We start from the raw sequence: 26,876 nt of genomic DNA, 5'->3' as shown, positions 1-26,876 counted from the left end.
AAAAAAAAAAAAAAAAAAAGAAAGAAAGAAAATGGTTAGCCTAGAATTCAAGATTCATTCTACTTAGTTAAGAAACCTCATTTGCTTAAGTTTCTCAACATGAGTTACACACTCTGATTAAGCTGATCTCTTATTTTTCCCTTCTCAAATGGTACTTCAGTTCTGCTTGTATTTTTTGGTTATTTTATTTTCTTCAGTTAAAATTCCATCAATTACGGAAAAACTCACCTGTCAAACACACTTCTTAAAAATCTAAATATTTCTGGGCTGGGGATTTAGCTCAGTGGTACCATGCTTGCCTCCTAAGCACAAGGTCCTGAGTTCAATTCCCCTTATCAAAAACAACAACAACACTAAATATTCCTGTAGGAGGTAATATGAACCAATGGGGATGAAACACTTCAGATTTTATAGCAAGCTAGTCACTTAGCAAAGCCTAGGTAAGGATGAGGAGATGGGTTTAATAACCAGCCAGGGGCCGGGGATTTGGGGTTCTGACACTGAGCACTGGAAGTCACAGCTTACCGACCACAGAAAACATACGTTGGAAATATATCAACAAGCCAACTAGAAAGAAAGCCAATTTTTTTTGGTACCGGAAATCAAATTCGGGGCCTCACATTTGCCAGGCTGGTGACATTCTCCTGAGCTACATCTCCAGCCCAACAAAGCTAATTTTAACCTTCTGATCATATTTTTCCAAAATTAAAGGAATTCTCAGCCAGGAGTGGTGGTGCATACCTATAATAATCCCAGCATTTGGGAGGCTAAGCCAGGAGGAACACCGTAAGTTTGAGGTCAGCCTGGTCTACATAGCTCAACTTCAGCTTGAACTACATAATGAAATCCTGTCTCAAAACAAATAAGTAAGTGTAATCCTCTGTAAGAAAAAACAAAAGGACTCTGAAGCATATCACAAAGGTCTTCACCAACTACTCAAAATACTGAAACAAAGGCTTTTTCTTAGGATTTTAGTGCTTGATCACTCTAGCCTAACGCAGATTGCTTGTGGTCTTTCATGAAGCTCTTTGCTAAAGAGAAGTAATCACTGATGCCTCCAACCAAAAAAGCAAATAAGAGCTATTTAGAAAGATACAGATATTACGCACAAGATAGGACCTTGCCAATTACACATAGATTTTTTATTATAATATAAAAAAGGATTCCTCCACTCATCTGAGGCAAATAGTGATAACATGTCCCCTGTGTAGATGGCACTGGTGGCACACGCATGTAATCCTAGCACTCTGGGAAGCTGAGGCAAGAGCACTGCAAATTCAAGAACAGCTTGGGCAACTAAGCAATTTATCAAGACCCTATCTAAAACTTTAAAAACAAAAACAAAAGCAAAGGACTAGGATTATAGCTCAGTGGCAGAATTCCTAGATTCAATCCCACACTTATACACAAAGGCCAAGTCCCTAACTGCTTGAAGTTTCTGTTTGCTTTTCTATTTTGTTTTGTGGTGCTGAGGATTGAACCAGCGCCTTGCACATGTTAGGAAAGTGCTCTACTACAAAAATACATCCCCAGACCTGGTCTGAGATTTAAAGTAAAAATTATTCCAGGTCAATTAAAAATTAGCAAATACTATTTTTTTCTGCAAAGTTGGACTGCTGAATGCAAAGGACATAACTAAAACAGCTTAATTTCCTTATCATCTACCATCTACTATTTAATTATCCACTCCTCCTTAAAACAAAACAAAACATAAAACCAGCCAGGCCTGGTGGTGTAGGACTGTAATTTCAGCACTCAGGAGGCTGAGGCAGGAAGATGGCAGTAAGTTCCAGGCCAGCCTAAACTACATAGCAAGACTCTCTTAAAACCAGTCCCCAAACCAAAAGCAACCCTGCAAAAGCACCACTCTAATAATAATTTATCAAATAACTATATACCTTGGGAGATTTTATATTTTTGTATTTATATATATTCATTCCTACCTTCAAATAATTTATACTTTTTCAAAAAATAACGTTATTACACAATACAGAATAAGATAAAGAAGGCAATGTAAGAGAACAAAGTATAAGAGAAATCAACAGATTAGATTACAAAGCATCATGATATCACAGGGCTTGGCTGGACTGACTGCTAACAAAGTGAAGCACAGCAAAGGAAGGGGTATTCATTCTCTTTAAAGAAAGTGCTAAAAATAAAAAATAAAAAATAAAAATAAAGCAAGCGTCACCCTGTCATGGTGGTACACACTTGTAATCTCAGCACTCCAGATCCCACCCTGAGTTCAAGGCCAGCCTAAATTATATTGTGAGATCGTCCCAAAAGAAGCAGCAAAAATGAAGTAAAGCAAGTGCCTGGGAAAATCCATTCACCTGTGGGGTGTGGAAACAAAGGCCTCACTGGTTCTCATGAAAAAGCCCATCTAAGACCTAAGAGATCAGTGGCTTTGCAGAGCAGACAGCAAAAAGGAATTTTGGGACTCTGCACTCCAAATAACCTTCATAAGAAATTTCATCATTTAGGCCGAGGTTCTGCCTCCTGCCTTGCAAGCATTAGGTCCCAAGTTCGATCACCAGTACCATAAAAACATCTTTCTTTTTCATCATTTAAACCAGAGTCTATGAGCCAGGGGGCACAGACACCAAAATAACAAGAATCATAATGGAACTATTCTTCTCAACCAAAAGAAGGCTTTCTCTTTTCTTTTTTAACTGGGGACTGAACCCAAAGCCTTTGCACTAAACTATAATTCCTAGCCATTTCCTTTTTTTTTTTTTGAGACAGGGTCTCATTATGTAGTTGAGACTGACCTGACTCACTATGTAGCCCAGGCTGGTTTTGAACTCGCAGAGATCCTCCTGCCTCAGCCTCCTGAGTGCTAGGATTACAGGTATGCACCACCATGCCTAGAGCCATTTCTTATTCTTAATTTTGAAACAGATTCACTGTCACCAGGATGCCCATGCCAGGCTCAAACTAGCAATCTTCTTGTCTTGGTCTCTCAGAATACTGGGATTACAGGCATGTTTCACCATACCTGGCATGAAGAATAATTTTTAAAGTAAAATTCTACATCCAGCAAGTGTTTACTTTTGTTTGTTTACTTTGGGTTTTTTTGGTACTGGGGATCAAACTCAGGTCCTTGCACTTGCAAGACAGGCACCAGAACCACTGAGCTAAATCCCCAGCCCTGTTTTGTTTTTTGACACAGGGTCCTGCTATATCATTCAGGACGGCCTTGAATTCACTATGTGGCACTGGCTGGCCTCGAACTCATGTTGATACTCCTGACTTGGCCTGAGTTCTGGGATTACAGGTGTGTGCCACCATGCCCAGCCAGTTTTTACTTTAAATGCCAGGATGAGATAAACACACTTTTGTATCTGTGAGAGGTCTCAAAAAATATATCTTTTATGCACCCTATACTGAAGAAGCTAGAAGAAGGGTTCTTCACTGCAGTGATAATAAAAAAAGAGACATGGAATTTAACAAAGCACATAGCAAAAAAGAGAATCAAAAGGAATCCCCAGGAAGACATTGGGGGTGACCAAGGAAAACAACTGTGAACAGAGAATATAACCAGCCTTGACTGGAGCAGACTGAAGAGATCCAGGGAAAGATTTCCCTAGAAGCAGAAAGTAAATCAAAAATATCTGAACATTTTAAGAGAAATTTTATTATTTTTTCTGAGAGATATATTAAGACAAAACATATCCAAGCCCAAAGCAAGAGTTTACTGGGTTTTGTAAAACAAAACTGCACCCGGTTGTCAGAACCACTGAAGAATGCCCAATGTTGTGGTAACCTGGCAGAAGCCATTGAGTGTTTCTCCATTGATACAGAAATGAATGCTAAGAGTGAAGCAACAACAGGTGAAACAGCACATAACCAAAACTTTAAGGCCGTTTTTTGAAACTTAACACATGTTTTCTCTCTCTCTTTCTCTTTGAGACAGGGTCTCACTATGAAGTGATCGTCCTGCCTCAGCCTCCCAAGCACTGGAATTACAGGTGTGTTTCACTGTGTCCAGCTATAGGCTGTTTTTGTAATGTCAGTTCATTTTTTAAGGTCTTCGTGGTCATGCAGGTGTTCCATAAGTGCCCACACAGTCTGCCATGCAGGCAGGAGTCAATCCCACAATTCACTTCTCAGTGTCTATGTATTCTGTTTAGGTTAGATTTGTGTACACAGTTTGGAATTCAGCTCAGGAGTACATAAGCAATTTAATGATGAGTTGCCCAACTCCTTCCTCTTCTACAATCTTTCAGTTCCTCAAGATCCCCTTTTCCAACTTCCAGTAGGAAGCAGGGGCTCTATTAACCCCACTCTGCAGAGTATTTCCATGACTGTGCTTCATGGAGCCAAGCAACAAAAGGCAGGGGAAGAAGAAAAGCAACAAGGACTCAGCCACAGCCCCTCCAATCTAGAGGATGCGTCCCTCCCACTACACGTAGGCTCCTGCCTGCTCCACTGAGTCTACTGCAGTCGCCATCGAGAACTGCCTGAGGCTTGGTTACAAAAGAATAAAGAAAAGAAAAAAGAACAGAGAAAGATGTGGGGTGTCCATAGTTGAGTGAGAACTAGAGGACTTCTCCAGGGCCTCTTTCTGGCCACATGCATGTTCACTTCCAAGTTTCAGGACACACTATGTTCAGGCTGGGGCATACTGGTAGGAAGAAAAATGGTAAACTCACCGCTGGTTCAGTGGCACTCTGAATTCTGGTCTTCTTCCCCAAATTTGCCTCCTACTATTTACTTTTCAGAGTCCTCAAATAGCCACTCCAAGCATTCTGTCCACGTATTACAGCTGCATTCAGTGGGAAAGAGGGTGAAGTGTGCTTACTACATCTTGTCTAGAACCAGAACCTGGACTACTGTTGCTCATAAAAAGCTTTGTGGAACTGATTAAACTACTGGTATAACTTTGATTTTAAGGAATTAAAAATTTTAGCCTGGGTATGGTGGTGCATGCCAGTAATCCCATCCTGGAGGCTCAGGAAGGAGGATGGTGAGTTCAAACCCAGCCTGGGCAATTTAGTAACTTAGAGAGACCCTGTCTCAAAACAATAAAAACAATACAAAGAACTGGGAACAAAGCTCAGTGCAAAGACCCTGGTTTGACAAAATATAGTGAATGAAATAAACACACACTTTTTTTTTTTTCTGCTTTGTTTTTGAGACAGGGTCTCATTATGTAGTTCAGGCTGGCCCTAGCTTCACTGTGCAGCCCAGGCTGAACTCCTGTTTCAGTTTCCTTCGTGCTGAAATTAGGCATGCACCACCATGCCTGTCTATAAATACATTTTACAAGTAAGTAATCCCATAATTGACTGAGGAAAGGGGAAAAAGAAAACAGTAGGATTACAATTTTAAGCATTTTTTACTTTCGGACATTATATATTCATGAAAAATCGAAGTTCTTAATTATTGTTTGCTTTGTTTTTTGTTTGATTGTTTTGATACCAGGGAATCAAACTCAGGACCTTGCACTTGGGAGGCAGGCATGGTGCCATTGCACTAAATCCTCGGCCCTACTTTGCTTTATTTCTTTGAATCATTTTCATAAATATTCTCAAATATTATACATTTTTTTGTTTTGTTTTGGGTTTGGTTTTTTGAGTCAGGGTCTCTGCTATATAGTTCAGACTGGTCTCGAACTCTCAGCAATCCTCCTGCCTCACCTCCTAAGTGCTAGGATTACAGGCATACAACACCATGCCCAATTAATATATTCTACATTTTGAAAAGATGAAAAAATATTAGGAGTTCTCCAAAATGTGAGGTAAAGGAAGCAGTTTGCAGGTGAGAGTCTATAAACTTTAAGAAACCAAGCCAGGCATGCTGGTGCACGCCTGTAACCCAGCACTTGGGAGGCTGAGGCAGGAGGATTGCTATGAGTTTGAGACCAGTCTGGGCTACACAGTGAGTTCCAGGTCAGTCTCAACTACAAAGTGAGACCCTGTCTCAAAAAAACAAAATAAATAAATAATAAATAAATAAATTTTCAGTTCCCAGAGTACAATTTCTATACTTTCCACCTAAAGGCCCCTTTGGAGTAACTTTCCTAGATAGTCGTCTATATTGGATAGACAAATGATCTAATCCAGAAACTGCATTTTTTTAAAAAATATTCTTATGCCTAGGGAAAAGGAATAGACACATTTTGCAATAGTAGTTGGAGAGGACAAGGAAGGTAAAAGATGTACAGTTACTCTCCTGTTACAGTTAACGTCTTCTCAACTCTCAGCTTGTGCTCTCTACAGCCTACAAGACAAAAACAGAATCTAGGAAAACACAGGGCAAATTGCAGGGCAAAGAAAAACTCCTTGAAAATAAAAATACAGTCATTTTTCCCTTCATGAGCTAAAAGGAAAAATGTAGTTTTCTCTTGCATTTACATGGAGCAAGACAACTTCCTCACTATCCTACCAAAGAAAAAACTGATTTAGTTATCAAACAATATTTACAATTATTTCTTGTTTGTTGTATTTTCTTTTTGAGAAAGGATCTCACTACATAGTACAAACTGGTTTCAAACTTGTTGATCCTCCTGCCCAGCCTCCCAATTATCAAAAATTATAAACACATGCCACCATCTGACCAAAAATCTGCTTTAAACCAGGCGTGGTGGCACATGTCTATAATCCCATCACAAGGGAGGCTGAGGCAGGAGGACTGCTGTGAGTTCAAGGGCATCCTGGGCTACAGAATGAGTTCAAGGCCAGCCTGAACTACATAGCAAGACCATGCCTCCCCCCAACAAAAAAAGGAAGAGCTATGGTATGCTACCCTCCCACATTCCTTTATAAATTTATGCTATCACCATATACAAAACCATTTTGTGCTATCGTTCTTCCACTGAAGCAAATACAAATGTAAAGGTTTTTTTTTTTAATTTTTATTTATTTGGTTTTTCTCAAGACAGGGTCTCACTATATAGTTCAGGCTGGCCTTGAACTCAGTCCTCCTGCCTCAGCCTCCCATATATTGGGATCATAGGCATGCACCACCATAGGCTAAGTATAAAACTTAAATATACACAATGCACCAAGACATATCATGTAAAGGTACAAGATCCCAATGATGAATATAACTGTATTGTATACCTACAACGTACCAATAAAGAAAAAAGGAAAAAATTAATAAATATACATAATTCCTGTACTCTAACAAACTTGAAATTTAGAAAAGAATGTTAACTTTATTTTTAAAAATAACACAAATTGAGAATGTATAAGAATTTATGCAAAAACATAAAAATAAACAAGGCAAAACACAACACTTCATAAAGCCCACTAGAGAAACACGTCAGATCAACAGAAAGTACTGCTGGAGTGCCCATGCTGTGGTCTCCAACACAAGCTCCTCATTCAAACTGCAGCACAGGAAAAGCCTAGGAAAACCTAGAAGGATGCCGTCAAAGAATACTGGAGCTACACCAGGACACAGAAGCCACCCTGAAAACCTTCCACTAGCCAATGATGTGAATTTAAGTATCAAAGAAAAATGGCTACAAAGATTTGAAATAGAATATATTAAAATCCATTAGTTCATAATGATATTCAAACAGAAAATATCTCACTGGTCATATAAAAACAAAACTCATAAACCAGGTGTGGTGGCGCATGCCTATAATCTCAGCAATCAGGAGGCTGAGGCAGGAGGATCAGTGCCAGTTCGAGGCCAGTCTGGGCTACATAGTGAGTTCAAGGCCAGCAAGACCCGATCTGGAAAAACAAAAAAACGCAACAACAACAACAACAAAAAAACAAAAACACAGCTCATTTAGTCTGAAAATTGGCAAGAAAAGAAAAGCTAGCCACGTGTGGAGGTACATCCCTGTTATCCTGTCACTTGGGAGGCTGAAGCAGGAGGATTGCTGGTAGTTTGAGGCTAGCCTGATATTCATAGTAAGACCCTGTGTTTCAAAAAGGTTAAAACTTTATCTTGCCCTTCTTATACTAAGTATATTTCAGGGAAAATGAACAGCTGATGTCAGAAATCTCTACTAAGTAGAACATTCCAGTTAAGAATCTTAGAGAAAGGGCTAGGGATTTAACTCAGTGTTTTTGCCGCCGCGCAAGAGCAAGGTCCTGAGTTGGATCCCCTGTACTCCCCCCCAAAAAAAAACCATCTTAGAGAAGAAAAGGAATTTCAGAAGGAAAAAAATCAGAAAAAATAAACATTTTGTAACCTCTAATGAAAACACTGAATAGGGCACTTCCTTGAAAGACACATATGACTAAAATTCATACCAGAAAAAATAATCTGAATATGCCTGTATCTATACCTATTAAAGAAGCTGCAACAGAAATTAATAATCTCAGGCCAGGGATTTAGCCTAGTGGTTTGCAAGCTGAAGGTCCTGAGTTCAATCCCTGGTACAAAATAATAATAATAATCTCTCCAAAAAGAAAACACCTAGTACCGATGGCTTCATTGATAAATGCTACTGATGCCTGGCATACACTTGTAATCCCAGCATTCAGAAGGCTAAGGCAGGAAGATTGCCTTGACTTTGAGGCCAGCCTGAACTAATTAATAGCAAGACCCTGTCTAAAGCACCAACAACAAAAAAGATAAATGCTACCAAACATTAAAGGAAATTATGCCAGTTTTCCATAATCTAATCCAGAAGAGAGGTAATACTGCCAGCACATTTTAAATTCTATGATGCTAGCAAATAACCTAATATCAAAATCAGGCAAACACACTACAAGAAAAGAAAGCTACAGGGATGCAAGGATGGATGACACACACAGATCAATAAATGTAAAATTCTAAATAAATAGGATCAAAGATAAAAACCACACGATTATATCAATATGTGTTTTTTTAAAAAAAACCCTTTGATAAAATCCAACACTGCTTCATGACAGAAGCCCTGTGGAAAGTAAGTATAGAAATACATTTCCTCAAACAATAAAAGCCATATACAATAAACACAAAGTCAACATCAAATTAAAGGGGGGAACTGAAAGAACCCTAAAGTCTAGAATTAGACAAGGCTATCTACTCTCACCACTGCTGCTCAATATAATACTTGAAAATTTACCCAAAACAATTAGGCAAGAAAAAGAAATAAAAGGTATACAAATACGAAAGGAAGGTGCTCACTTTGGCACCAATATACAAATATGAAAGAAAGAAATCAAATTATCCTTATGTGCACGATACAGTTCTTTACACAGAAGACCCAAAAATCTTCACCAGAAGCCTCATAGATCTGATAAACCAATTAGGGCAAAGTGGAAGGATTCAAAATTAATATACAAAAATCAATTGTGTGGCCGGGGATTTAGCTCAGTGGCTCCACTGCCTGCCTCGCAAACACAAGGACCCAAATTCAATCCCCAGTATGCCCCCCCAAAAAACAACTGTGTTCCTGAACACCAATAATGAACCCAACAAAAAAGAGATCAGGAAAATAATTCCATTCAAAACTTTTTCAAAAACATTAAATACCTTGCCAGGCTGGTGGTGCATGCCTATAATCCCAGCACTCTGGCAGGATTGCTGGAGCAGGAGAACTGCTGCAAGTTCAAGGCTAACCTAGGCTACATAATGAGTCCAAAGCCAGTCTAAACTATAATAGTGAGACTGTCTCAAAAATAAATAAATTAAATACCTAAGAAGCAATCTAGCCAAGGAAGTGAAAGATCTCTATAATGAAAAGGATATTACAAAATGGAAAGACCACCTTTTTCTTGGATTGGCAGAATTAGGTAAGTGATGTATCACTAAACCATCTCTAAACCTTCAACTGACATAATTAATATTGCTAAATTGGACCTATCAACATGAGTGATCTGCAGATTCAATGCAATTCCTATTAAAATACCAAACTTCTTCACAGAAATGGAAAAAACAATTCCAAGTTTTATTTTGAAACAGATAATAGGAACAGTAAACCTGAGAGTAAAAATACCAATGCTGGAAGCATCAATATACACTATATCAAGCTGCATTATAAAGTCGTAATAACAAAAGCAATATGGTACTGAAATTTCTCTAGACTGGTGGAACAGAACATAGGACACAAAAATAAACTCTTGTACCTACAATCATGTGATTTTTTGACAAAGGGGCCAAAAATGTATGCTGGAGAAAAGACAGTTTCTGTAATAAATGGTGCTTGGAAAATTGGACAGCCAGATGCAGAAAACTGAAACTACATCCCTATCTCTCATCCTGTACTTAAATTAAGTCAAAATAGACTAGGGCAACCCATTCGGGACTCCTTCTGTGTCTCAGGAGCCATTCCTGTTCCCATTCCTATTTCCCAATAAAATTTCCTAGCCTTTTTGTTTCGGTACAGGGATCTGACTAGGGACTTTGCACTTGCAAGGAATGCATGGCACCACTGAGCGAAACCCCCAGCCCAAAATTTCCTGCTCTTAACTTCTACTGTTTCTTAGAATTAATTCTTTGACCTTAGGGAACATGAATTTGGCACATTTGACATCTAGCAGGTTGGGAGTAACATATTTATCCCTTTTATCAAAAATATACAATTTTAGGGTTGGGGGTTTAGCTCAGTGGCATCACAACTGCCTTGCAAGCCCAAGATCCTGAGTTGAATCCCTGGTACAAAAAAAAAAAATCAAAATGGACTAAAGACTTAAATTATTATTGTTAAGGAATTGATCATGTTAAAGTATTTTGTGACACCGCCATCACAGGCTGCATTTTCCTGGTGCTTCTTGGCTCTTAGAATGACTTCATGCTCTTATCTTTAGTTTCCCTCCCACCAAGGCCACAGCGAGACAGAGAAGTTAAAACCTACTTCTGCACAACTGAACCCATAAAAGGCAACCCGGCCTGTGATAGGTTAAAAGTAGCCCACTCCTCATGAATAAGCAATAGCCCAGCCCAAAACTAATAAAAGGACCTTCCTTTCTTTGTTCTTCTCTCTTTCCTTCTTCTTCCTCCTCTCTCTCTGCTTTCTCTCTCTGCTCTCTCTCTCTACTCCCACCCCTTGAATAAAATCTCCAGTCGGACCTCTCAGTATGTGTGGCCTAGTTATTGAGCATCACTATTCCCTTTCATTGGTGTCAGAAGTGGGATCTGGGATTGCCAGGCCAACAGGTTAAGATACCTGAGGACCCGAAACCCAGATACCAAGAAACTCCAACTCTGCCCCCACCCGACGTCTGGGACCACCTTCATTGGTGCCATTCTCACAGCTGACACCGATACACCTATCTTCAGGCCTGCACCGGATATTGGGTAAGTTCCCCCTTCTGAGACATCTTTAGGGTAGCAGGAGATCCCAAAGTCCCACACCACCCACAAGGACCATGTCTGGGACAAGGCCAGGGCCTAGACCCTCTGTCTCTCAGTTTTGGCAAACTAGGTTTGCTGAGTTGAGTACGGGACTCAACTGAGCTAAGTCCAAGACTTAGCTCCACATAAATTCCTGTCTTGTGGGAGGGACATCTTCACAAGAGACCGAGTTTCAGCTTTCTAGACCAGGCCTAGAAAAAGAGGAGGTCCTATCAGAACTCTAAGAGACGTCTGGACTTCTGATAACCTCCTGTCCTGGTGGTCATGGGCTCTGGCTCTTCCATACCCATAGATTTGCCTTTGGGATGCTTACTCAGCAATTTGGAGGGCCTTGACCTAAAACCCAAGTGGCTAATTTGTTTATCCACTCAAATTTGGCCCCAATATCAGTTAGAAAGTCAAAATGTCTGGCTGCCTAATGGCTCCCTTGAACTGGGTCTAATTCGAGACCTATAGAACTTTTGGGAGCATCAAGGAAAGTGGTCAGAGATTCCATATGTCCAGGGTTTTTCATATCTTAGCAACCAGCCCTCTCTTTGTTCCACTTCCCAGAGACTGTCTCTTCTATCACCTCCTCCCACACTTCTGCTAGCCCGCCCTCTGCTTCCAACCCCCTCCCTCTTAACCCTTCAGACCAGCTGGACCCTGCCGATGACCCTCCCCCCATACCCAGCACCAAGAAACCAACCCACTCCTCCCCCTACCCCATCTAACTCCTCCTCTTCTATATCTCCTACTCCTCTCATTTTCTCAACACCTATCGTTCTGCCCCATGCTCCAACCCCACCTCTCACTCTTTCCAAGTCTCATCCACGTTCATACTCCCTTCCCCATGACTGAATTGGCCCTCATTCAAGCCAGACTTGGTTCTTTCACTGCCAATCCAACAACCTTTGTAAAACAATTTCAACTCTTGACACAGTCTTATCAACTAACCTATCATGATCTTTTTGTTGTTCTCACCAATGCTTTAACTCCTGAAGAAGGCAAAAGAGTGCTGGATCAGGCTCGTGCTCATACAGATCAGGAACACCTGACAGACAATCATCATCCAGTAGGTGCTCTCGCGGTCCCATAACGAGATCCGGGATGGGACAACACCGAGGCGGGGACTGAAGCTCGAGACAGGTACATTAATTGTCTCCATGGGCTCTGCAGAGCCATCATGAAGTCTGTAAATTATGAGAGGCTTAATGAAATTATTCAAGATAAAAATGAAAATCCGTCTGCCTTTTTACAAAGGCTGACTGATGGCCTCCACTAACATACTAAACTTGACCCTGAGATTAATGATGATGCATTTCTTTTCTCAGAGCTACCCTGACATTAGACTCAAATTAAAAAAGCTCGAGAGGGGACCTTTGACTCCCCCTGCAGAAGTTCTGGCCACAGCATTCAAAGTCTATCATGGCCATGATGATCTCAAGATCACCAAAAAGTACCAGTTACTGGCACAACCCTTCAATCCTGCCAGGCCACAATTGTCTCAAGAAAAGGGACCCTTCAGGGGTCTTCTCAACCACTGGGACCCTGTTATCGGCGCAATCAAAAGGGTCACTGGGCCAGGGAGTGCCCAAATCCCACAGTGCCCACAAAGCCTTGCCCTAAGTGCCAACAGAGGGGACACTGGGGTTTCGACTGCCCCCTGACATCCACCTGCCGTTGGGCCGCCGGCCACGCTACTCCCCAGAGCGATGACCTGATAGATCTGGCAGCACCTGAAGGGCTATGAAGAGGCCCTGGCACAAATGGCCCAACATGGATCACTGCCCAGGAGCCCAGGGTGACCTTGATTGTGGCAGGTAGGACTATTATTTTCCTATCAGACACTGGTGCCAGCTTTTCTGCATTGAGAGACTATTGGGGACCTACCTCCCTGTCTCAGACCTCTATTGTTGGGGTAGAAGGTCAAAAACAACATGCCCTTGACACACTCCCCTATTGTCATGCACAATTGGTGATTTTTCATTTCTTCACTCCTTCCTAGTCCTCCCATCCTGTCCCGTTCCCTTATTGGGTCGTGCCATTTTATCCCAAATTGGGGCATCCATTCATTTTTCTATGCCAAGCCCTTCCAACACTCCAATGACTTCCTTTTGTCTTTTGTTATCCCAAGCTATTGAACCTCCAGTCCCCACCTAACTGCTTGCCATATCTATCTGTTGTTTTTACTCAGTAAACTTGCCTCTCAGAAAATGTGTTTACCCTTTGGAAGAGGTCCTATTGCCTCTCCCTTTGGTGTGCTTAAAACACGTCTTGTACATTACACATTCTGAAACTGTGATTATAGGGTTAACTTGCTCTTTTCTAAAAACTCAAGGTTAATACTGTTCCATTGGCAGCCAGTCAAATTTTAAGCTGTAACAATATGAGAACAGAAAAAGGACACTTTAAGCTGAAGCTTGTTAAAGGAGATTAATAGTAAATGAGACAAAAATATTAGGAAAGCTATAAATAAGAGTTATTCTTTTGACATGAAAGGTTTTTGTATGTTCATCTTGTTAAAAAAAACAGGTAAAGAAAGATATACAAGACCAGAAGGCCTATGTATGTAGAGAAGGTGCGTAGAAATGATTTAATAAGAAAATATGTATGTTTGCTTGTTGGTTTCAAGTTTGTTATAAAAGGTTTACATTTACAGTCACAAAGAGCCTTCATTCCTTTTAATCCTAATTCTACAAGAGATCTCTGTTAATTTTGACCTGACACACTAAATTGTCTTATATGTTTGTCTGTCTAAATGTTATCAAAATGACGTCAAATACAAGTAGATTGTTGATTTCTACACCCTGGTTTTATAGGTTAAATAGAAATTTAAAGATTATTAAATATAAACTTTTAAGTTTGGGTAAACTCCTGTTGGTAAAGAAGCAGCTATTCAGAAAATTTATTCTGATCTTTGTTCACTAATGGGAGCCCAAATAATTTTTATAGCATTATAGAAAGATATGCCTTGTTAAATGTTATTCTAACATGTTTATGATGGTTATCTTCAAAATATAATATTTTCTGTATAAAAAATTCATGTTGTTTGACAATAATCTTTTGATCCAGGTATTCTCCCTTCTCTTCTTCTCCACTTATGGTTACAGGTACATTTGTAGGCTCATACACTTTCCTTAGATGGTACTGTATCAAAAGGTAATAACTTAAATAAGTTACCTGGGTTTTTGTTTATCATTATGTGTGGCTCCTGATTACAAGTTTTTCTGTTAATATTCTACAAAAAATCAACTAAATAACCATGATTGATAAAATAATAGCCCTCTAACTATATTTTAAATTCCAGGATACTTGCTATCTAGATAGTTATGATAGTTAAGCTCCTACTGTACTGCTGATGTCACTATCTTCTCTTCTGGGTGCTCAACCGCCAAAGTGCACAGACCCACGCTAAGAGGTAACTGGGCTAAGGAGATGGCCAATATTTTGGCTCTGGCCCTCCAAGGTCATCAAAGATCCAAGGTACGAAGAAACCTTTTCTACAACATCCTACATCTTTGGTAAGTCACCCAACCTCCTGAACAGGGAGATTGCTGGACACCAGAGGACAAATGTAATGTGTGCTAAAGGAGGGTCACCAAAAAAATCTTCCACACTTTTACCAAAAGCACCATGGTCAAACAAGGCTGGGACCCATCCTAACAGCTGACACTGGGAGCTGAGAGGCTCTATGCATGGTTCCAAAATAATGCCTAAAGAGATTTAACTGACCTTGACAGATAACAAGAGGTTCATATTGATTAACACAGGTCTCTCTTTAATTTGATCTTAAACAGCCAGCAGAAAAGAATAACCAAAAGAGGCAAACAATAAACAGGCACTAGTGATAAGACTTTTGAGGCCCATTCTCCTCCCAAATATTCCTCTTGATTAAGACACCCACCCCTGTAAAGGTTATAAATGTGTTAGTATGGGTCTGTACTTTTTCTAGAGGGCTGAGGCCTTCCCTATAAAAACAGAGGGCTTCAGAGGTCCACAAGATTTTATTAAAAATTCCAAGGTTTGGTCTGCCTCTCTCCATAGACAGTGACAATGGGCCAGCATTTATAACAGAGGTTGTACAAGATCTAGTTAAACGGTTATACTGCTTATTGACCTCAGAGTTCTCTTAAGGTTAAAAAAATGATAAGTTATACCATTAAGGTAAATATTGTCAAATAACACTGGGTTATGAGTTGATCAGCTCCCTTTGGCCTTCTTTAAAATAAGAGATACCCCAAATCATACTGGGTTCTCCCCATATGAGGTCTTGTTTGGAAGGCCACCCTATATCTTAGAGACTTTATATATGAAAAGGGCCATATATAAGACACTTATGGTTATTCCCACAGCTGTCAAGGTAACTAAAGTTCAGCTACCACGACTCTAAAGTCTCCTCTCCCACTCATATCCACAGGACCTATTCCACGGGACCTCTGAATGTCAAACTTACTCAGATTCCAGAAGACCTGGTTGCCCAGGATCCTTCACCATCATCCAGTCCTGAGTCAGATAAGCCAGCCTAACTGTTTACCCCCTCATCCTCTCATGGGGTATTGTGACACATTTCACACTACAACACCCACTGATATCCTAAGTCTTCTTATATTAGAACTCCTGGGACTTGTCCTTGAGATAGGATTAGCCACAGTATCTCCTCCCAATTATAATTTTACTTCCAGGTGTTTATGCTCATTGACCTATTACCTCATAATCTCATTTTCTGCCATTTTTAATCGCTGGAGACAATAATGGTTCCTCTCCTGCTCCTGTTTATCTCCTAAACCTTACCCAAGCCGATAGGCCCCTGGTGTATACCTTGACTTGCTCCCAGCCTAACTCAGCCCACCTTCAGACCCAGGTAAGATCTCCTGAAATCACATTCCAGGCCATCTTGTGCCAACTCTTTGACCAAACCCCATCAAATTTCTGCCACTCTTCAGACTGGCCCACCGGTGATTTCCGCCACCCTTTCCATATCTACCTATGCCATTCACCTGGCCAATACCACTGTGCCTCTTGGGGCTGTGAGTTCTTGGCTCCATGGAAGCCAGCCCAATCAGATCAGCACATCTGCCTCTCCTCCACATCATTCAAAGGTCCCGCTGATCCCTTGTGGCAGTCTGGAAAGATATGGGGTCTCAGGCTTTATGTGGAGGGGATGGATCCAGGTTTAGAGTTCACCATCACCTGCAGGACTTGAATACCTGGAGACTGCTTCACCCCTGTCCGTTATCCAGGTTGTACATAATGTCTCCTCTGAACTCCACCACTTAAACCGATCCCTGGCCCAGCTACAAGGCAACCCAAATTAGACAGAACAAAAATTGTTCTGCCCGACAAAAGGGTTAATACATACTATAGGCCAAGAATTTCATTTAATCACCCAGGCCCCAGTGTGCCTCAGTCTTACAGAAAACATCGCCATACTGGAGTTACCAATATCTAAGTGTGCTATAGTCACCTATTTATCTTTAAACAACTCCCTCTCCAACATAACCACACAGTATAAAACAACTGTCTGGTCAAAAATTAATACCTCTTAAAATGCTCTCTGTGCTCCAGTTCTTTTGGCCCCTGATTTCTATATAATACCAGGAGATGAGAAGAGTCCCCATCCCCATAACTAGGATGGCCTGAGCCCAACAAAAAAGAGCGTTACAGGTGGCCATTATGCCCCTCATAACAGCACTGGGCATAACAGTAGGTATGGTTACAGGAATGGCAGGAATGTCCCACTCTGTAGTCCAAGGAAAATACCTGACAGAACAACATGAAAACGACATTACCCAACTTTCTAAGGTGATCCTGACACTCCAACAACAGATCAGTTCACTTTCTCAGGTGATCCTGCAGAACAGACAAGGACTTGACCTTCTATTCGAGACTTTGTTTGGCTATCCAAAAAAAACACAAAAAACCTGTTTTTAATTTGATAACCAATCAGGAGTGGTACCTGACCAAATCCACGGACTTCAGGAGAGCCTAGATAGGCGATGCAGGGAGCGTGAGTTGGGGACTAATGGAAGATTAACTAGCTGGTTCAACAGTCCTCTACTAACCTCTTTACCTTCCTTTATGATCCCTCTATTGGTTATCTTTACTCTGTTGGCAGTTGACCCTTGTGTTCTCCATTTTATTCAATCCCAGGTCAGTCACCTCTCCACTCAAGTCTCCCAACAGACGGCTCTCACCAGCTGACACTTCAGGCCAGAGACCTAAGTGAGACCACCGTGTTTACATGACAGCCAACCAACTAACCACAGCTCAGATCGCGGCTCGGTTTGAACATTTTCTAAATGATCTTTGGATTGATATTTTCTGGTTTGGTGCCCACCCTTGTCCTATTACCTGCATAGCCAACTGGGTCACTAACATGTGACTTCAAAAAACTTTATGAGACTTCACTCCAACTGAAGTCACAATCTTTACCTTTTTACTTGTTCTTAATAACCCTCCAACCCAGTACACAGCCTCATACAAATTATCTTCTACCCCTCTCTCCCTCATTAACTGATTTGTGTGCTTGGACTTTTCTCAGGAAGCCCTACCAACAATTCCAGTAAAAATGCTACTGCTGTCAACAATTCCATGTTCATAAAGGACAATGTAGCCAGCCAGGTCCCACGCCTGCCCCTAGGTCGACTCGTCGCCCCAGACTCAGCAGTAAGTGTTACAGAAGACAGATACGTTGCCCCCTTCCCCTGGCATGTGGTTTGCACTGGCTGCTGTTTCTTATCTAAACCTAAGAGGGGGGAATGTTAGGGAATTGATTATGTTAAAGTATTTTGTGACACCGCCATCACAGGCTGCATTTTCCTGGTGCTTCTTGGCTCTTAGAATGACTTCATGCTCTTATCTTTAGTTTCCCTCCCACCAAGGCCACAGCGAGACAGAGAAGTTAAAACCTATTTCTGCACAACTGAACCCATAAAAAGCAACCTGGCCTGTGATAGGTTAAAAGTAGCCCACTCCTCATGAATAAGCAATAGCCCAGCCCAAAACTAATAAAAGGACCTTTCTTTCTTTGTTATTCTCTCTTCTTCTTCTTCTTCTTCTTCTTCCTCCTCCTCCTCTCTCTGTCTGCTCTCTCTACTCCCACCCCTTGAATAAAATCTCCAGTCGGACCTCTCAGTGTATGTGGCCTAGTTGTTGAATGTCGCTGTTCCCTTTCAATTATAAAACCAGAAACACTGTAACTGCTGGAAGACAAAACAGAGGAAACACTCAAAACTATAGGTACAAGGAAAGACTTCCTGAACAGGACTCCCAAAGCATAAGAAACAGGGCTGCGGGTTTGGCTCAGTGGTTTCACCGCCTGCCTTGCAAGAGCAAGGGCCTCAGTTCAATCCCCTGTACAAACAAACAAATAAACAAAGAATCATAAGAAATAATGTCAAGAATCGACAAACAGGACTGCATCAAACTGAAAAGCTTCTGGCAGCAAAGGAACAGTAAACACAGCGAGGATACAATGCACCTAAATGTAGGAGAAAAACTTTGCCTAGCTATTCTTCTGATAGAGGATTAATATCTGTAATGTAGAAAGAACTTTAAAAAATTATCCTCCACAAAAAAAATGAGCCCAATCAAAATATCAGCAGGATTCCTCACAGAACTAGAGAAAATAAATCTTAAAATTTACATGGAACCAGAAATACCCAGAAACAATTGTAGAAACAAAAATACCCAGTAAAAACAATTGTAGGCAACAATAGCAAAACAGGAGCCATCACAATCTTGGATTTCAAGTTATATTTCACAGCTATAGTGATAAAAACATCATGATACCGGGCGGAGAATTTTTAGCACAGTAGCATCATGCCTGCCTCACAAGCACAAGGATCTGAGTTCAATCCCCAGTACCAAGAAAAAAAAAAAAAACCAAACCAAAACAACAACAACAAAAAAACCCAGCATGATACTGGGGTCAATGACATGTGGGTCAATGAATCTAAAAACAACCTCAGGCACATTCAGTCATCTGGTCTTGACAAAGAGCCCAAAAACACACTGGAGGAAAGAAAACTAGTTAAATAAATGGTGGTGGAAGTTGGGCATTGGAAATGTAATCCCTGGACTTGGGAGGCCAAGGTAGGAGGATCACTGAAGTTTGTGGCCAGCCTGGGGTCAATGACATGTGGGTCAATGAATCTAAAAACAACCTCAGGCACATTCAGTCATCTGGTCTTGACAAAGAGCCCAAAAACATGCTGGAGGAAAGAAAACTAGTTAAATAAATGGTGGTGGAAGTTGGGCATTGGAAATGTAATCCCTGGACTTGGGAGGCCAAGGTAGGAGGATCACTGAAGTTTGTGGCCAGCCTCGGTTACATAGTTCAAGGCCAGCCTGAACTACATGGAGAGATGTTGTTTCAAAAGCAAAAATGAAAGAAACACAAGGTATGGGGAAAATTGGCTATCCACAAGCAGAAAATTGAATCTAGAACTATATTTCTCACCATCACTAAATTAAAACCAAAATGGATCCAAGAGAAATAATCTGCTTGAAGATAAAATACGTTAAACACTTAAATATGTAGGCAGAGGTGGGGACTTTCTTAACAGAATGCGAACTACATAGGAAATAATACTGAGAATCAACAATGAGATCATAGCAAATTAAAAAGAACACAGCAAAAGAAATAATCAAAAGAGTGAAAAGTCCACCTACAGAAGGGGAAAAAATGCAGCTATTCCCTGGACAAAGGACTAATACAGAGAATAAAGAACTCAGTAATATTAGACCTCACCGGGCTGGGAATTGAGCTCAGTGGCGCCACGCCACAAAAGTGCAAGGTACTGAGTTGAATCCACAGTACATCCCTAAAATTAGACCACACAAAATAAAAGACTCAATCAAAAAATAGGCACCTGAAAAGACAAATGCTCAATAAATAAATTAAAACAAGTTCAACATCTCTGGCCACTACAGAAATGCAAATTAAAACAAAATTGAGATTGTATCTTATTCCAGAAAGAATGGCCATCTATCCTTAAGAAATCAAAATATAAGAAATGCTGGGAAGGCTCTGGGGAAGAGAAACTCTTCTACATTATTGGTGGAACAGAGATTTCTCAAAAGACTAAAAACCATCTGATCCAGCTATTCTCCTTCTATATATCTTCCTGAGTTAAAGATATCATATTACATCGATACAGTCCTATGCTTATAACAGTACAACCATAGTAGATAAAACTTGGAAGGGGCCTATTTGTCTATCAACACATAAATGGATAATAAAATGTGCTATTTATACACAGTGACTATGTCCCTGCCATAAAGAAGGATAAATTTCAGTGATCTGTAGGAAAATAGGTGTAACTTGAGACCATAATTTTTTTCTTTCTTTTTTTTTTGAGACAGGGTCTCGCTATGTAGTTCAGCCTGACTGTGAATTCACTATGTAGATTCAGCCTGGTCTCAAACTCACGGCAATCCTCCTGCCTCAGCCTCCTGAGCGCTGGGATTACAAGTGTGTGCCACCATGCCCATTGAAACTATGATTTTAAGTGATTTAAATCAGACATGGTTTAAATATCACATAGTTTTTCTTATACACATACTGATGAAAACCAGTATGCTACGTTAAAAAAAATAAAACAATAAAAAAGTGGGCAAAGGAACTGAACCACTCAAAAGAAATTCAAATGGGGCCAGTGATTTCACCGCCTGCCTTGTAAGCCCAGGGGCCCAAGTTTGATCCCCAGTACCAAAAAAAAAGAAAGAAAAAAAGAAATTCAAATGGTCAAATTGTGTACTAAAAAATATTCAACATTTCTGGCCATCAGAAAAATGCAAATTAAAACTAAGTTTTAAAAAAAGGTGCTATTTACACACCATGGAATACTACTCCACCATTAAAGGAAGTCATTTGTAGAAAAACTCACTAAATTATTTATAGGAAAATGTATGTACCTTGAGAGCATAATGTTAAATAAGGTAAATCAGACACATAAGCTTAAATATCACATGGTCTCTCTTATATGAGAAACTCAAAGTATAAACAAAGAGCAAACTAAAAGACAGATGATAGAAAGCAGGGAGACAGATCTTACTCAAGAGAGAAGGGGATAAAGAGATGGAGGGAGAAGGAAAGGAGGGGAGAAAAAAGGGATAAAAGATGCATTATGTACATTATGCATTATAAATGTAAAAAAAAGGAAGGGGACTAAGATGGATGGAAGGAAAGGGGGATTTTAAAAAAGAAATTAAGATGTATTATATACACGTACCAGTTTCCCATAGGAATATAAACACGTACTACATTAAGCTCCCATCTCACTGTAGTTAGAATCGCTATCATCAAGAGTACAAAAACAAAAATGAATTCTCGCAAAGATGGGGGTGGCATGTTCACTCTTGGTAAAAATGTAAACTAGTACAACCATTAGAGGATCTGTGTGGAGATTCCTCAAAAGAGTAAACATACAAACACTGAACTGGGCATGTTAGCACACACTATAACTCCAGCACTCGGGAAGTTGAGGCAGGAAGATTGCTATGAATTTGAGGCCAGCCTGGGCTACATAGTGAGTTCCAGGCCAACCTCAATTACAGAGTAAGACACTGTCTCAAACCAAAAAGAAAGAACTACAGTTATACCACTATTGAGTACATTCCTAAAAGAACTAAAGACTGCCTGCTATAATGATACATACATATCCATATTTATAGCAGCATAATTCACAATAGCTGAGCTATTTTTGTTTATATGAAAAACCTAAAAAAATACATAAATTAACAAATAATTAAAGGTGAGAAGACAGGAAATCAGGAGTCAATTTCTGGAGTTGGAGAGGGGGATAAGTAGGAGAAGCACATAATAGGATTGAATTTGATTAAGAAATACAAAATAAACCCCATCATCACATAATACCAACATGCACTCATAGAAAAACTCAGTAAGAAAACAAAGAACTTCATTAAAAAAATGGGCCAAAAACTCTGACACCCCACCTAAGCTATCAAGATGGCAAGTAAGCATATGAAAAAATGCTCACCATCAGGTCAAGGAAATGCTAATCAACACGGCAAAGAGATCTAATTACACACCTATTAGGTGGACAAAATCCAGAACAAATACTGCTGAGGACACAGAGTAACAGGGACTATAACTCACTGCTGACTTGGATGCAAAAGGGTACACACATTTTGGAAGACAGTGTGGCAACTGCTCACAAAACTCAATATTACTCCCTTTTATCTAATCCAGCAATGATACTCCTTAGGATTTAGCCAAAGAAGCTGAAAACTTAAGTCCATACCAAAAACTATAGGTGGCCATTTACAGCAGCTTTTAACACAAGTGCCAAAACTTGGAAGCAACTAATATACACTTCAGTAGTTCAATGTATAAACTGATACATTTAGACAATGGAATATTATTCAAAGACAAAAAGAAACTATCAAGCCATAAATAGATGTGGAGAAACCTTAAATGCACACCACTACATGAACAAAACTAATATTGTATGATTACAACTACTGGAACATGACATCCTGAAGAAAGCAAAACTATGAACACAGTAAAAGGATTAGTAGTAATTGTCAGGGGCAAGCAGGTAAAAGAGACCAACAGAAAAAGCACAGAGGATTTTTGAGACAGCAGAGAAATATGTGTGTGTGCATTTTATACATAGATGCTGTAGCATTTCTAGCAATCAGATTTGAAGTAAAAAGACAGAAATTTTTACCTCTTAAAATAGCACTGAAAATAAAACCACACAGTATATTAAAAAAAAAGTGATAGCATAAGAGACCATTAAAATGGAGAGGTGATAGCTACGAGGCAAGATAAAAAAAATATAGTGAAGTTGTTTGTTTTGTTTCGTGCAATTTGTCTGTGAGCTACAGTTGACAAGGTGTGTTGTGAAGTGTGCCATAAATCATAGACCCTACACAGCTTATTTCACTGGATGTGCACCATAGTGCTGCTTCGGGTTCTAGCTTAAGAAATGTCCTCACTAGAGAGGAAATGTGATTATGACCCTGGACAGGGTTCAGCCAGTTCTCTCACCTCGTGAATAAAACACCTCAAGCATGATCCAGCATCAAGGTGATGTAGACTGTCTTTCTCACCTTGATAGAACTGTTCCAGCCAAGTTTGTACCCAGGAAAACCAAGTAAACTCTGATTACTATAACTACTTATTATTTAAGAAATGATGTGCTCACTGCACCTGCCTCACAAGTGCCAGGTCCTGAGTTCAATCCCCAGTACCAAAAAAAAAAAAAAAATTAGGGAGGAGAGGGGAGGAAGTTGCTGCTGAAGTTGTTATAAGGTGCGCTCACTTCAGCAGCACATATACTAAAACTGAAGTTGTTATAAGGTTTAAGTATGCCGAAGACATGAAAACCAAGAGAAGAGGGTCAAGAATTACCTCATTGAAATATGGACTATTTATTTTGGAAAGTGAAGGATTCTGAGGAATAGGGTATTGTGATACCCACCCTATTCAAATATGAAAACATTTTAGATAATAAAATGAAAAAAGGAAATAAGATTAACATCCAACAGTCTCCATTCACAAAGGCACTACACTGATCTCTAAACCTTACCACACAGAATCTTACATAAATCATGATCAGACCTGACAGCAGGACATCCTGAAAGGGCTTCAGAACTGTCTCCTCACTCATCAGAGAACCTCTGAGGAGCCGAGCAGAAGAAAGCTAAATGAAGTGAGCTGACACACTGTGAGTGCATCTGTGCGATGGGGAGGAGGCAGCTCCAGTCACAGCTGTTGGGTGTCCTCTGTGTCACTAAGTTGAAAGCAACTCCAAATAAAAGGGGAAAAGGAGAAAGGCGAGATGATAAAGAGCCACCTCGTGGCTTGCATCTACACGTCCCTCCAGAGGTCATGGGGTCATGGTGGAGCTTTTCTTTGGAGGTGCCTGGATCTGGGGAGTGCGGTGCAAGATAAAGGGGGCACTACCCTTGGTATGGGTGGCATCACCCAAAGGGCAGTAGCCTGGATGAAATACAAAGGCAGGCCTGGTTGCTGCTGTTACTGCTCACTGCTTTGCTGCCTCCTGGCTGCTGTGCCATGCTGCTGCCTAGGACCCAGCTGACTAAGAAACCTCTACAAACCATGAGCCAAATAAACCTTTCCTCCTAACTTTGGGTGTTGGGTATTTTGTCTCAGCAATGAAAAAAATAACTAAGACAGCCACCTTTTCCTCTACTCTTTCCCCAATTCTTTATTTTTCTACTAGTGACAATGTCTCCCTGATTTACCATGCTGTAGAAAAGCTAAGTTTGAACTAAAAATTACTATTACTATTTTTTTAAAAAGAGAGAAAAAAAATCTCTTGCTATCTAATAAATTCTATGAATACTTCAAAAAATTACTATTAAGCTATTATAATTTTATTAGCATCATGCTGTAATCAGGTGAGCCAACTGGGAGAGAAACTTGCATAACTAAAAAGCTTAGGACAAAGGACAATATTTAATCCCTATTTAGTTTTATTCAGATCAAACATTTTAATCTTAATAATATTACATATCATTAAACAGATTACAAAGATGAACACAAACTAGCAATGTATTCAGGGTTATATAAGACTTCACTGACATCAGAAAAAAAACTACTTGACAATGTAACACAGTAAGTCTTCAATGTATGGAAGAGTTCTGTTCCGGGAGAACATTTATAGTCAGACTGGTAGTCCCACAAAGTGAGTCTTATACTGCTTTTCCTCTCACTTCCGGACACCCAGGCGCTGACTGAGCACTGCCCTGCTGTGCACTGTCGCACTGTGCAGTGAGCACACAGCAGCACAGCTGTGACACTGGCTGCAGGCACAGGAGAGAACTTCCGAGATTCATTCCCATCTATAAATATTTGTAATGCCAGGTCTATTCCTATCAAAGTTAACAACTGGAATGCTTATAAGCATATGTAAAAATATAGGGACCTGAGTACTAAATGGACTTCAAAAATGAAAACAGGACCAGGAAGAATTATCCTCTGAAAGTGAAGTCAATGAGAACCCATGATGATTGTATTATTATTTTTTTGTTTTGTTTTTTGGGGTTTTTTTTTTTTTTGGTTTTTTGAGACAGGGTTTCACTATGTAATGAGGCTGATCTGGAACTCACTATGTAGCCCAGGCTGGTCTTGAATGAACAGTGATCCTCCTGCCTCAGCCTCCCATGTGCTGGGATTACAGGTGTGCGCCACCATACCCGGCTTGATAGTATTATTTTTAAGTCATCCTACAGTACAATTTGAAAGCAGCTTCCTTAAGGTGATTCAAGAATGTTTAACATTCAAAGGCATGAGCGGAAACATTTCAAAGGTATGTTATGCCTATTTAATTTGTTTTTAAATGGCAAATTTTACCATAGATTTGAAGACTTTTACAAATATTTGTTTTGTTAGTACATGTTTCTAATGTAGAACAGTGATGTTCACTAGGACATTTTCTAAATCAGCAGAGATACTCACTCGTCCCTACTAACCATGAAAAAGAATCCTTGAAGTCCAGTGAATCTCAGCAATCACAAACTGATATTATTAATTTTCAAGGAAAAAAGGCTAAGCATATTTATACCTATCTGATATCAGAGTCAATAAGCAGAAAATGCAATCAAGGCTCAAGCAGACAAAAATAAATTAGCATGCAAATTATAAATTGCACTAATCAGCTTACCTTGTAATTTTTTCAAAACAGCAACCTCCATTTTCAGAACTTGCTTTGGTTGTTGGGCTGATTCCACCTTCAGTGCGACATTTTCCCTGGTGAGCATGTCCAAGGCATCGTAAATTTCTCCAAAGCCCCCACCCCCAATCTTTCTCAACTGCACAGAAAATAAGAACACACTCAAAATTATGAGAAGACTCTACATGAGAATCAATTCACTTCTCACATAACATAATTTTATTATCCCTGCTTTTTTTTCAGTACTAAAGATCAAATCAAAGTGCACTTTACCACAAAGCTACCACCTCAGCCCATTTTTGTTTTTTTTGTTTTTTTTGGTACCAGGGATGATCTCAGGACCTTGCACTTGCCAAGTAGGTGCTGTGTCACTGAACTAAATCCCTGGCCTTCCCTTTGTTTGTTTGTTTGTTTATTTGACACTGGGGATCGAACTCAGGTCCTCGTACTTTCGAGGAACCACTGAGCTAAATCTCCAGTTCCTCCTTTTATTTCCAAGACAGGTTCTTACTAAACTACCAAGGTGGGACTCAAATTTGCAATCCTCCTGCTGGGATTATAGGCATGCACCATTAAACCCAGCGTATTATTCCTATTTTATAATAAAATATTTCAGGAGCCATCATGGTAGTACACACCTGTAACCCCAGCACTCGGGATACTGAGGATCACTGTGAGTTCAAGACCAGCCTGAACTGCATAGCAAGCCCTTGACTCAAAAAACCAAAACCAGCCAGGGATTTGGCTCAGTGGTTCTGCCACCTGCCTCATAAGTGCAAGGGCCCGAGTTCGATCCCTGGTACCAAAAACAAAACAAATAAATTAAATAAAATATTTCAACACTGTTAAATTAACTGTGTATATGGCAAGAAGTAAACAAATGCCTGGGAATAACATCAAATTTTTCCCACAAGTCTATCCATAAAAAGTAATGAGATTATTTTAGTCACATGCAATTTTTTTTTTTTTTTTTTTTTT

General features: G+C 40.0%; 1 protein-coding gene across 6 annotated transcripts in view; it reads right to left on the bottom strand.

Annotated features, from left to right (window-relative positions):
- Window positions 1-26,876, bottom strand: part of Ttbk2 (tau tubulin kinase 2) — a 155,531-nt gene that overhangs the window by 81,203 nt on the left and 47,452 nt on the right. For 3 of the 6 annotated variants that reach the window (XM_010624804.2, XM_010624805.1, XM_033764975.1), the window contains one exon: window positions 25,890-26,037. The exons of 1 other annotated variant lie outside the window; for it this stretch is intronic. In XM_010624804.2, the coding sequence (XP_010623106.1) occupies window positions 25,890-26,037 (148 nt within the window). Of the gene's footprint in view, window positions 1-4,655; window positions 4,769-25,889; window positions 26,038-26,876 lie in introns of those variants that run through there. 2 more of the 6 variants (XM_010624802.1, XM_033764976.1) reach the window with 2 other exon arrangements.

The sequence above is a fragment of the Fukomys damarensis genome, unplaced genomic scaffold (genome assembly GCF_012274545.1).
Source record: "Fukomys damarensis isolate Sample0158 unplaced genomic scaffold, DMR_v1.0_HiC HiC_scaffold_17, whole genome shotgun sequence".
NCBI classification, from domain to species: Eukaryota; Metazoa; Chordata; class Mammalia; order Rodentia; family Bathyergidae; genus Fukomys; species Fukomys damarensis.
The sequence above is the reverse complement of the archived record's forward strand: the minus strand, read 5'-3'. Positions and strand labels throughout refer to the sequence as shown.